At 43.2% G+C, this 13628-nt stretch overlaps 1 protein-coding gene across 3 annotated transcripts in view; it reads left to right on the top strand.

The window, feature by feature from the left end:
* Nucleotides 1-13628, top strand: part of LOC121856555 (multiple epidermal growth factor-like domains protein 6) — a 126861-nt gene that overhangs the window by 90207 nt on the left and 23026 nt on the right. For all 3 annotated transcript variants that reach the window (XM_042352158.1, XM_042352157.1, XM_042352156.1), the window contains exons 5-6: nt 7974-8069; nt 13425-13547. In XM_042352158.1, the coding sequence (XP_042208092.1) occupies nt 7974-8069; nt 13425-13547 (219 nt within the window). The remainder of the gene's footprint in view (nt 1-7973; nt 8070-13424; nt 13548-13628) is intronic.

The raw sequence follows: 13628 nt of genomic DNA, 5'->3' as shown, positions 1-13628 counted from the left end.
TGACTTGAATCCAGCACAACTTGAGAGCTGCGGAATCCTGACAACTTTTACTCGGACATTGTGATAGAGGAATGTAATTTAGTGTTAAGTGTAAGGGGAGGCGGTAAACGAGAGGGTATAACACCGTCCTCCTAACTTAAAGATGTATTAAAAACTGGATAAGACAAGTAACACTGAATGGCTACTTCGTTATTCTTAGCATCGATGTACTAGCTAACAGGAGGCTACTTGGCTAGTTATTGTAGCCTACATATATCACTAAATATTCTTGGTGCAAATATCACCGACTTCCACACACTTCCTGAGGGGTGTAATATTAATCTTGGCGCCAAAAAATACCTGTACGTGATGAATGTGTCTCACACGTCAGTTTGGTCTGTATATTAAGTGAGGTGTGGCCTCCTCGCTCGCCCTGACCACCTCCAAATCCTCACAGTCTTATCATTTATTCACCTGGACGTGACGCTCAACACCAGTGAATATTCTCCCATGTTGTGTAGTGTTTTGGTATTAAGACTAACCATCCTCCCTTGTTGTGTTAGTACTGTATATACTGTACGGCGCCTGCCTCTGCTGCACCATGGCGGGTCTGCCCTGGTGTACGGCCCGTGGGGATGAGGATAATCACACGTTTAAAAGCTTTATGCCTCAAGAACATCCAATTACTGTAGGCTTCACTGTGGAACACACGGTTGACTTTATCAGCACCCACTTTGAATTTGCACCACGGCCTTACGTAACACCCCGGAGTTGTGGCTAATGTAAGGAAGACTCGTCAATGAGTCCAACCTCTCACGTTTCATGAAGTGGATGTTTTGCTGTGGTAAATAATTCCCTTGTAGTAAATAAGTGAGGCTAACTTACTCCAATGGTGGATATCAGGTTTCCCTTGATCAACTTTACTACCGGAGAGTTTTTCAGCGTTAATGTAATATAAACAAAAGGAATAACGAATATCTAGACTTTTAATCTTATTTATCAAGTAACAGTACACCTCGCAGCCCTCAGACAGACAGGAAGGAGCAATAGAAGACTGAGAGTACAGTGATGTATGATTCACTTCACTCTGAATTAATAAACTAATGTATCTTCCTCTTTGTGACTCCATAGGAACACTTTCTCACGTTAGAATTTACTATAAACAAGATTACTTATTACATATCAACCTCTTACGTGATAATCAAATGATACAATCAACACTGCTCCCTTCTTCTCCTCCTTCGTGTGCTACAGGCAGCAGGTAGACACACCAGAGGTACCTCATAGCGTCAACTACAGTGTTTTCTTTATCAGCGTCTGTCAAGAGCACCCGGAGTTTCCCATTACTCTCACAGTAACCACGTCAGTACTGCTCTTGATCCTGTCTATTGAGAAGTGACTCAGACGAAAGCTCGATGCTGTATTAGAACTAGGAATCTGATCCGTATATTCATGTGTTGTTTTTTAGATTTGTTTGTAGGAATTAGATTAGTTATACATGAAGGGAACTCAGATGGTGGATAAGATTAGGCTGCTTCCGTCCTCTATTGATCCCTTGAGCTTGATATATTTAAAGAGGCTATAAATCTCTCTTTAAAAAAAATGATGATTCAGTTTACGTCCAGACCAACACTTCCCCGCACAGTGTTACAAGTTTCATTCATCTGTTCGTTATAAGTCTCAAAGTGTTTTATCATCAAATTTATCACGATCGAGGCCAGAAATTCACCTCCTAATAATTGAAAACAAAGATGATCACTTGAAATAACACCGAGTCATTATATATACGAAAGAAGACGTGATAATGACAGTAATAGCAAAAAGAATGTGAATTTTTGCTTGGCGACATAAATATGGTGATAATCAGAAGAATGTTTGATCTTGCTATATACAGTGTCTTGTCTTATCACAGAATGGGGTTACAAGAATAGATTCCCACGACTACATGCTTAGGTCAGCAGAGAAACGATGGATAGCTTACATACAGGAGGGAAGGAATATTTTGTGTTATGTGTGAATGTAAGGAAAACTGCTGAGAAAGCTAGACTCTGCTTGTAGGCGATCACACAAGTCGAACAAGTGAGATATTCCCCGAACTTCCTTTTGTGCTCGTACACAGACACGAGACCTAGTAAACCTCTGCTTGTCCAAAGACGGGAGCTGATGTTTATCTTGAGGTAGAGCGAAGGAGGGGGGGGGGGAGGAGTTAAGAGGGAGAGGAGGATAGTGAGGAGGAGTTGTGAGGGAGAGGAGGATGGTGAGAAGGAGTTAAAGAGGGTGAGGGTGAAGAGGATAGTGAGGAGGAGTTGTGAGGGAGAGGAGAATGGTGAGGAGGAGTTAAAGAGGGTGAGGGTGGAGAGGATAGTGAGGAGGAGTTGTGAGGGAGAGGAGAATGGTGAGAAGGAGTTAAAGAGGGTGAGGGTGAAGAGGATAGTGAGGAGGAGTTGTGAGGGAGAGGAGAATGGTGAGAAGGAGTTAAAGAGGGTGAGGGTGAAGAGGATAGTGAGGAGGAGTTGTGAGGGAGAGGAGAATGGTGAGGAGGAGTTAAAGAGGGTGAGGGTGAAGAGGATAGTGAGGAGGAGTTGTGAGGGAGAGGAGAATGAGAAAAGAAAGTTAAAGGGCAGTGAGGGAGCAGGAGGCGTGAGGAGCAGGGAACCACATGATCAGTTGTAAACAGTTTTATGGATATCACTGACGGCCAACCCTCGGGCTTGTCTCCCCCAGCAGAATATATAATGAAGTGAGACTGTGAGGCTACTTGTTAAGGGGAGAGACTCAATGTTCATAACGATAATGAACATTGTTGGTTGTTTTCTGTGTATGAGGTAACAGCTTGGAGCTCTTTTAAGATAATATTGTTATTTGAGGGAGCTGCCATTACCATTCAGGAAGTGTTAAACGTGTGACTCATTGACCATAAGTGTTGTGTACGTCATTTAGGGCTCGGTTACACACACACACACACACACACACACACACACACATATACTATTCCTCTAATGCAATGAATAAAACAAGGAAAAAATCGCTTCTTGCTCCTCCACCAACAAAATTCTCAAGCAGAAGGAAATAACAAATTCCGTCATTAGGAAAAGTTTTACAGATAGTTTGAGATTTTTTTTTTTTACTCCTTTGAGACTCTTAAATGCGGACACAGAGCCTTGGTACTTGGGGTCTGAAAACTGGCGATGAATGATGAATGTTTTATATAATTTTAATCCAATGAGTACGATGACTTAACGTTTTGAGTACGATGACTTAATCCGTAAGTAGGATGGCTTAGCTTTTTGAGTACGTTGATTTAAAAGCATTTGAGGACGATGATTTAAGCCCTCGAATATGCTGACTAGAGTTCTATAACAATCTCTTGAGTACGACGACTTAACCTCTTAAATACAGTGACTTATTATTCCTTTGAGCACCTGAGTACGATGACTTAATACTGAACACTTCAAAGTTTCACGAATATTTTCACATCTTTTAAGAAACTGGAAAGAAGAGTATTGACCATAATGCATTGATTTCATATGATTTTCTTAATTAAAATAGTAGTCGGTATTTTTCTTTATCCTATGGACAGTCGGGTATAGAAGTTCACTCCTCGGGGTGAAACTGAGTTATGGGAATGAGTCTCCGAACTGACTTACACTGACTGTTTCATCTCATTAGGGGTCGATGCTGCTTCATTTTGGGCGGGAGTGAACTTTTGATCCCAACTGTACCCAAGAGATGAAACTGTAGATACACGCTGTAGTAACGATGTACAGGACCTGATTAAGAAAGTGAAGACACCCTGCTTACTTGTCTAATTTACTAGTGTTGCCACAACCACCCAATCCTTTACCAGTTAGTAAATCGTAAGGTCTTCTGAATGAGTCGAGTATTTCAGGGCACACTCTTTACTCAAGCGTAAGTGTTCGTTCATTGTTATTGTAACGTGAAGACAGGCATCATGTTCTTCACATAACATGACAGCGGGTTCAATATCCTGCGAGAGATGATCTCTTCCTCTCTAAAGCGAGAAGCTCATGATGTATCAGGTGTGGGTGGGTGTGGGTTATAACCTTGTACTGTTGCTTGGTAAGTGTTGTACTTTATTATTAACAAACTATCTATGTTTTACTTGGCGAATATTGTCCTTTACATATAACGCATTATGATAGGAAGTTTGCTGCTAGATCAATATCGTAACCTTAACAACTCGTGACTCAGGGATACAAAGTGATGGAAGCACTTCAGTTAGGTCAGGGAGGTGGTGTATGGCGGCGGCGTCCTCTTGCCCACACTTGTCAACATAGCGTGTTGTTTACGACCAGTGTGCTTGACTCCTCTTGAACTATGGTCTTGTTGGCACGAGGGCGGGGATGAAGGTGAATGCTGGGTATGGATTGACTGGGTGTGGGCTGGCTGGGTGTGGGCTGGCTCGGTGTGGGTTGGCTCGGTGTGGGTTGGGTGAGAGCTGGACAACTAAAAAAAAATGAGGTAGGATGGAAGGAGATTCATCGTGTTAGGTTGAATGAGTTAGAGTCCCAGGTTATAACGAGGAAGTGAGAAGGGGTGGGAGAGAAAACTTAAGAAAATGAGTTGAAGATGAAAGAGAAGGGAGGAGGGAGTGCATGAAAATGAGAAGATACGAGAGAGTAATAGGAGGAAAAGATAAAAAAAAAACACAAGTAAGCACCATTGAAGAGGAGGAATTATAAAGGTAGAAGACGTGGGTGAGATGGTCGTTCGCATTTCATCTCACGCAGGGGACATTTCCCTAAACTTCTTTCATAACTTCGGTAATACAACAGACCCGCGATTTTCTGCAACCATCATGTAAATACGAAAAGCTATTTACATTCCAGAGGCGAGTGTGTACCTACTCTAGATGTTAATATACTGCCTAAAATTGTCGTGAAAAGGGGAATTTGATCACAAAACGCCTGAGACGGAGTAGGAGCGAGTTTCAGGATAGTGTGAGATGCACCTGTCACACGTGTACAGTCTTGGACCAACGCTCGAGTCGGAACTGATCCCTGAAATCAATCTCGAATATCCGTACTGAGTCAGCGGCTTTAGTTAGATTATGTTATTATTATTTTTTATGGATAAGTTAAGGTTCAATAGATTACTGGTAGATTGTTAAACTAGAATAATAAAAGTTAGATAAAAGGGTTATTTAAGCTAGGTTAAGGTAGGTTATGGTTGATTGTGTTGTTATTGATATACTAAGATATTAACTTTATCCTCACTCCTGTGTTGTGGACGTGAACACTTATCTTTAACATGGATTCTTAAAAAATTCGGGTAACACGGACGCCCCAGAAACTTGAGGGTCTGTCCACACACTTTTGTTGACAAACTCTTGTTGGGGAGTTTTGGTGATAGTTGTAATCGTCTCGAGTTGCCGTGAATTTCGATTTTTTTTCCAGACTGTTATTTATCAATGTATTTTGTCAGTGTATAAATGATTTGAATATGGGTTTTATTTCTCTATTGATTTGACTGATTCTCATAAGTGATCTATATTGTATACAGTATTATACGAAGGTTTTAAAAGTTACAAATTGCGTTCTTGACATGTTTGAATGGTGGTTTGTTGTCACTGAGGAAGACGAGTTATAGTGATTTCAGTATCATAAGATCAAGAAAATTATTTGAAATTCATCTTGTTTTCCAAATCAAGAACACTGTCATGGAGTACGTAGTGTCCCGCACGGAAATAGGGGTTATGATTCTTACATCTGGCAGCTTCTCCTCCTCCTGCTGTCGTGAAACTGTGGAAGCAAGCTCTATGATCGTTCATTTCTTGACATGCAATACAGTAAATGTTGTGGCCTTTTGTAAAATGACTCTAAATGTCTGACCAATTTCCAAAAAGTCCAGCATATTGGCATTCTTGTGAAGTTACTTGTAATCCTGCTGGCCAATTTACAAAACAAGCGTGGTTAACATGTAGGAGTGTAATTGCCAACCTACTTATATAGTGAGTCTTATATAGGGAACTAGAGGAAAAAACAACTCAAATATAATTTATTCTATGCGTTTCTGTAGGATATTTCTAGTTTTTAAGTTATATTCCTTTTTTTATATTTTAATTACTGGGTCATTCAACGCGAGTGTCGATGTGACGGGATAGTCGTGCGCAAGCGCGTAATTTTTCATTGGCCAATCAGCGCAAGTCTTGATGAGTGGGCACTCGCGCTGTGGATGATGGCATGTGTGTGTGTGTGTTGAAGGTTGAATTTTGGCTGAATGGCTACTCAGCGCGTTTTAGAGACCGAAGCCCCAGCCGCTGAAATTTTTTTGGGCTCACGGTATTCTCGTCTCGTTAGTAAAGTGTCAAGAGATGTGATTCCAAGTGTCAGTTCCGTGTAGATCGCCATACGTTATTGCTGTGGTGAGAGACGGACGCTGACGAAGAGAAAGAGATCTGGTCAGTGTGGATTAATTATCTGTATCCTCCTGCATCTCTTAATTAAGGTTAGTATCTTGCACACGGGGGATCTAGGAGAGCAGAACCCCATCTCCTAGGAAGTTAGGTATTTCTAGTCTGGTTAGGTTTGGTTTTGTCATTTTTTGCCTTTTTAACCCCCCCCCCATTTTTGTAATATCTCCATAACGGCCCATTTTCTACAGCGATGACGGTCATATTCGTATATAACACGATTAATTACACTTTAAAAACCTGTCTAGCTCCTCCTACCACTATGTTTCTTGCATTGTATTCTACAGTGATGCATTTGGTCTGATTTGCAAATTGGCCAGCAGGATTACAAGTAATTTAACAAAAATGCCAGTGTGCTCGGCTTTTTGTAAATAGGCTAGGTTTTTGGTCATTTTGCACAATGGCTGTAACCAAACCCACAGACGCTCCTGTGTAGCAGACGCCGTGAACCAAAACATGGTGGCCGCGGAAGATCCCACGTCGCCATAATTACAGTAAATAATTTCTTCGCCGGGAGAGGTTAGGAGGGAATACGTGACAACATTAATACAAACATGATCATATTGGTTCATGATTAATAATAGTAGATGTACTTTTGAGTGACTCGAAGATGTGTTTATGAGTGACGACGTAGCTAATAAATAGGTAAGTGTTTAGAAGTTGGTGAATAACTGAAAAGATAATTGTAAGTGACATAAACCATATATCTCCTGGGCCAAAAATAGATGACCATTGTGTCGTGGATGATGTTATACAAACTGTACAATATGATTTTCACTGTTGCTATATTACCGGATTTACTGATGGGTACTGAGCTGGATAGTCACCTATTCCATGCTTGATATCTGTTGTACACTACATCAAAACAAACACCTTTAGGGTCTCTCTCCTTGATTACGATTTCCACCTGCCGGGGAGTGATCAACGCACCTCTGTGGTGTTTGTTTCGGCAATTATACACGGTGAAGACAGGTCAGACGTGGTCGCTGACAAGTGTTAATGGCTCAAGTGACAAATTGACAAGAACAATTGTGTTGTGTTGGTTCATCCCAACTGTGTCTGACCTCACCTGTATAACTGGAGTTTACCTGTATACAAATCTGTCAATAAAATCATTCCAGTTTGTTAGTTTACCATCGTTTCCACAATGAGTTTAATTAGCACTGGTAATGCATTCTCAAGACGAAGATAACTGGAACACAAGACAGTTTATCAGGTTAACTTTGTATACAGAAATAGATGTAATGATTTTCATAAGATTTTAAGTTCGGTGTGGCTGAATATCCAACTCATTATCCGTCCAGAGTTCCGGCCAAATAACAAAGTTGTAATTCTTGTCCGTGTAAATGTATGTTTTTGTATATTACAGGCAAGCCAGGTAATATATAGCTATAGGTACAGGGATTTTGAAAATATTTAAAGGTGTAGATTAACTAAAGACTGTCATAATGAGGAAACGAAGTACCTCATAAGGGTAGTGAGGGCAGGTGTGTGAGTGTGGCCAGGATGGGTGTGGGGCGGCACTTGTTGCGGGCAGTGTTGCTCATCTGTCTGGTTACAGCTGCGTGTGGCCGCATCTTCTGCTACAACGGTGGCCGCTGCGTCTACAACCGCTGCATCTGTCCCCGAGGTTACTACGGCTCTCGCTGCCAGTATGGTGAGTAGCCTCCACCTGTCTTGTGCATGTGTCTGTTACCAGTATGGTGAGTAGCCTACACCTGTCTTGTGCATGTGTCTGTTGCCAGTATGGTGAGTAGCCTACACCTGTCTTGTGCACGTGTCTGTTGCCAGTGTGATGAGTAGCCTACACCTGTCTTGTGCATGTGTCTGTTGCCAGTATGGTGAGTAGCCTACACCTGTCTTGTGCATGTGTCTGTTGCCAGTGTGATGAGTAGACCTGTCTTGTGCCCAGTATGGTGAGTAGCCTACACCTGTCTTGTGCATGTGTCTGTTGCCAGTGTGAAGAGTAGCCTACACCTGTCTTGTGCATGTGTCTGTTGCCAGTATGGTGAGTAGCCTACACCTGTCTTGTGTCTGTTGCCAGTGTGATGAGTAGCCTACACCTGTCTTGTATATGTGTCTGTTGCCAGTATGGTGAATAAAACCTCTTACATGCTGTGCGGATTCACAGACATATTTCTACGTTAATTTGTTTTCTCCCTCTCTGTGTTAAGCCAAAGTCTCACTGTAAATGTGATGACATTTTTACGTAGATATTTTGGTATTTTGTCTTTATTGTCAGGTAAGTTCTTGCTTCAGTTACCATTACCAGGCGTCCATACTGTCACGCACTGGTGGAGGAGCTCGTGTGTAACACCTGACCTCGTCTCGCCATCCTTCCCTTTGATCTTCTTCCTCGACTCCTTCAGTGCCTCAGGCGTGTACCAAGAAGACAATCGACCCTGTATGCTGTACCTTTTATTGTTAACTCTCCTAAGACGTCATGGTCGCACCCTGTCTCATGGCCACCCTGTCATGGTCACACCTTGTCATGGCCACACCCTGTCTCATGGTCATACCTTGTCATGGCCACACCCTGTCTCATGGTCACATCCTGCCATGGTGTGCCCCTCGTGCCTGGCTGCATCACTCTCCCACACTAATACCTCTCTCACACCTCATCTCACTTTGGTGTCCGACACAAATATTTGTTTTTCAATTAATTTCTCACAGTTACACCGTGTGAACGAGCGGTAAAAATTCTTCATTTGTGATATTGAAATTTCCGCCAACCAATATCATGTTTGATAATAGAAAATTTCACGTAGAAAATGTTAAAAGTTTTTTATTACAAATTTATCATTTTGGGTTTCTCATACAATAGGCTTTTGCCATTCCATTTGAATATTTGTATATATGAAAATACAAAATTAATTGTGATGTTAGTTAAGCACCGTATTATGTAAGCATGATATGTTCTACCCACATGTTCGTTATAGCTACTATTACAATAGCCGTTTATCACATTTAATGCGCTCTACAAGGGAGTCCTGCTATTTGTTATATAAATGTTTTCCCGGAATAGCCCGTGCCACTGTTCTCTTCATCCGCAATTAACAACGATATTTGTATACAGGAAATACACGTGTTTCTTTTTTTCCTGCACGGTGCTGGACAGAAGAGCAACACAGACTAAAAGCAACACCCCAGCAACACACATAATGCAACCAACACCAATGTTCGGCCACCTCCCTCCCTCCCTCCCGCCCTTAATGCAACCAACACCAATGTTCGGCCACCTCCCTCCCTCCCGCCCTTCCTCCTATCATCCTTATCTTCATTTCTCAATCTTTTTACCAAGTTTATAAATTTATATACTTGACTGTGTTTGTGTGTGTGTGTGCGTGCGCGTGTGCGTGCGCGTGTGCAAACAACAAGACACACTGCCTCAAGTCTCCTACCTGGCACTCACTGGGAAGAACAAGAGACGGTCAGGAGTCATTACCTTTATCACTTTCAAGATCTCTCTACCAGTGTTAGCGTTTACACCCATGTCTCTGCAGCCCACCACACCAGACTAAAATATTAATGGTCTTGGTGTGTGTGGGCGGAGGTAATGGTTCTGATGTGCGTATTAGCGTGGTGGTGTGTGGGTGGTAATGTTTGTGGTGTGAAGGTGGTGGTGTAATGTTTGTGGTGTGATGGTAATGTTTGTGGTATGAGGTGTGGTGGTAATGTTTGTGGTATGTGAGAGTGATGTTGGCGTTAGTAGTGTGTGTTTGGATGGTACTCTCATCCCTAAGAGTACCAATGTGCGTGAGGTTGTCTTTAGAAAACTTAGATCGATATTTTTATCCAGGATGAACAGTCTGACTCTTCATGCAGTGACCGCCATGCTCCCTGCTCGTAGTCTGTTAGCGTCACAGCGTAAACAAAGGTATTAGTGTGTGGGAGAGGGCGGTGGCAAGCTCCCTTCATGAACTCTTCCACAGGCATTGGCCACCTTCCCTCCCCCCTCCCTTATTCTGTCTCTTACTTACTTGTAGCGTTCGATGATGGATTGAGGGAGTGTGCGGGATCTGGGATGTGTTGGTGAGTGGGGTTGTGACAGGTTGAGGGGGTATGGTAGTGTGGAGGAGTGTGAATATGTGATAGGGTGATGGAGAGTGATGGAGTGTAGTAGATGAAGGTGAGATAGGTTGAATGAGGGAGTGTGTAAGCGGAGGAGGGCTACGGATGGTGTTTTATAGGGGTGAGGAAGGTGTATGTGACGGGGTAGTAAACAGAGAGAGAAACTATATGAACGTCAGGAATTTCGTAAATGTGAATGAGAAAGTAGAAGATGCCTGTTGGAAGACCTCTAATGGATGGGAAGGTAGAAGGCGCTTGGGGTAACTATAGTGCTGTAGTGGGTGTTAAGGACGGGGTGAGGGCTACAGGTGTCCGCCTCTCTTAAGTACTGAGGGGCCCTGGGCGGAGGCGTAGTGAAGTAGAGTGTGATGAACCGCCGTAGGAGGGTGGGCAGGCCCAACATCCCTGACGTGTCATTACCACTATCCTAGCAGGTGGCGGCAACTCAAGATTCTCACGGCTCTAAGGCAGTGGTGTGTGTAAGCTAGGGTGGTCCCGGTCGTCCAAGGAAGTACCTCCGTAGACGTAGTTAAAGACGCCCATTTATCTATTCATGGTCCTCGCCTTTGGCCAAACTCGCACTGCATTACCTGCTGGTCTCTTGCATATTCTAGACTTCCTCTTTGTCCTTTTAATAATCGCCTTTTTTTTTCATTATTCATTATACTTCTCTTCCTTGATTATTTCTGTCTTGTCCTACTTTTTTTTCTCGTTTAGTTTGTTGAAGTATCCTTTAGATCTTTCACTTCCCGCACGTTCATCAGAATTAACAAGTAGACGCTGTTCCACTGGAGTGTTGCATCTCCGTCTTGGTAAATACTCAATAATATATTTCAAGTGTTGGTTACTGTGTTAGTGCCAAGGTCGTCAGCAAATGAAATAATAATAGTGTGTATGACCGCCGCCCTGAGGAGGAGTTTACCCAAGGGATCAAAACATCAGGGACAATGTGGATGTAGCCGTCGGTACACAAGGGGGCAGTGGGTTCGGCACGGTACTCTTATCACCTTCACACCTTGATAGTGAAGTATTCATTCCCTTGTTATCAAAATGTGAATAAATTTCTATCGACCGCGGCTGTACCGAGCCAGTTTATTAAATGTGTAACTGAACCACTAAGTCCTCGTTTCACCTGGGGGTAGAACTGTCCAAACAATATGATGATAAACTAGTCAACTGTATAATAAAAACCGTACCGAAGCTAACATAACTTACCAGAGTATTTGGAACTTAAGCTGGTGGGATTTTACCTGGCATATTATTTTGGTGGAAGGATTTTTCTCAGTAGGGAATTGTCTGATGGTGTTTCTTCTGGTGAAATATTGTCCATAAAGCGAATTTGCCATGAGGTGAGAGACTTTAAGAGAGATTTTCGTGTATAAATTTTGTGTCTGTCGTCGCTGGTGGGGTCGGGAGGAGAAAAGGTGTTGATGCCCCTGAACATCCCTCTCGTCCACCTCTACCCAGTCTTAAGGTAAATTAAGAGGGTGACAGTAATGTGGCTTTTCTGTATTGAAGTACTCCTCTCCCTCCCTGTCTCCTTCATTCTTCCATTCCTATTCTCATTCTCCCTAAACTCCTTTCCTCTCCTTCACTCAACCCCTTCCCATTCTCCTTACATCCCTACCCCTCCCTTTCCCACTCTCTCCTTATACATCCCCCCCCCCTCTCCCTCACGCTGCCCTTCCCCTTTTCCCTCCCTTCACACCCCTCCCCTCCTTCACTATGCCTAATCATGTCCTTAACTCCAAGCTCAACACTTAAGGAGCCAAGCTGTGTGGTCTCGCTGACAAGACATTGTAGAAAATCAACCTCGGTTTCCATTATAGCTTTCAGTGGGAGAGTAGGTGTAGCAGTAGTGGGCGTGGGAGAGTAGGTGTAGCAGTAGTGGGCGTGGGAGAGTAGGTGTAGCAGTAGTGGGTGTGGGAGAGTAAGTGTAGCAGGTAGTGGGCGTGGGAGAGTAGGTGTAGCAGTAGTGGGCGGGAGAGTAGGTGAGTAGTGGGCGGGAGAGTAGGTGTGCAGATAGGTAGTAGCAGTAGTAGAGTAAGGGCGGGGAGAGAGGTAGGTAGTGGGCGTGGGAGAGTAGGTGTAGCAGTAGTGGTGTGGGAGTAAGGTAGCAGGTCGTGGGAGAGGAGGTGTAGCAGGTAGTGGGTGTAGCAGTAGTAGGTAGTGGGTGTGGGAGAGGAGATGCAATAAGAAGCGCGAGAGATATAAAAGCAGCATTTGGAGGTGTGTGAGAGGAAGAGGAGGAGAGAGAGAGAGGCGCCTATTGATGATGTATAGGAAAGAAGAAGAAGAAAGCGGAGGAGATGGGGTGTGAGGGAGGCCGAGGAGGGAGGGAATGAGGAAGATTGTACTGTACCTTTTTTTTTCCCAAGTCCCTCATAATGTATGGCGGGAAATATTCACCCCGAGTCTTAATTGGTAAGGTGGGGAGTGTCGACCGTGAGTGTAAGTCTATTTTTAATGTTTTACTCCAATGTTTGTGTTTATAATGTTTTACCTCCGTGTATGTTTGTATGTTTTACTCTCCCATTCTTGTGTGTTTGTTGTTTACTCGTGTGTTTGTTTTGGGCAGTGATTCAGACATCTTTAAGCAGTGTTTTCCCATTGTCAACACATCACTGACCTGAACGGAGACAAAATGGTTGATGCAGGTAAAGAGGCCGTGTCTTGCATGCTGCTGTAAGGTAAACACGCCAGCGGTACACACTGAACCTTCTCTCGCAGTGAGAATGTAAAGATGGTTGTCAGAACGTGTTATTACTTACCTGTTTAATCTCATACAGATCGTTTTTTTTTTTTTAAGTTTTTTCAATTTATTATATATGATGGATGTATAAAGCTTGTAGTTGAGAGAGCTTTTTACATGAAATATTGGCTTGTTATTTTGCATCATATTGTTGGAGTCGACAGTAAGTGTGTTGGTTTGTGTTGACAGATCGAGACGAGTGTCGAGAGAACAACGGCGGGTGTGACCAGACCTGCAAAAATTCTGTGGGCTCCTTCATGTGTTGCTGCAGCCCCGGCTACAGGCTCCTGCCCGACAACCGCTCCTGCCATGGTAGGTGACTCCTCCCTGCTGTTACTTCATTACTCACAGCTGAAGAGGATGTCATTAGATGTTGTATTTCAGTCTGCTTCT

This window comes from Homarus americanus, unplaced genomic scaffold, assembly GCF_018991925.1.
Source record: "Homarus americanus isolate GMGI-L3 unplaced genomic scaffold, GMGI_Hamer_2.0 scaffold936, whole genome shotgun sequence".
Lineage (NCBI taxonomy): Eukaryota > Metazoa > Arthropoda > Malacostraca > Decapoda > Nephropidae > Homarus > Homarus americanus.
This window is presented reverse-complemented; position numbering and strand designations above follow the sequence as displayed.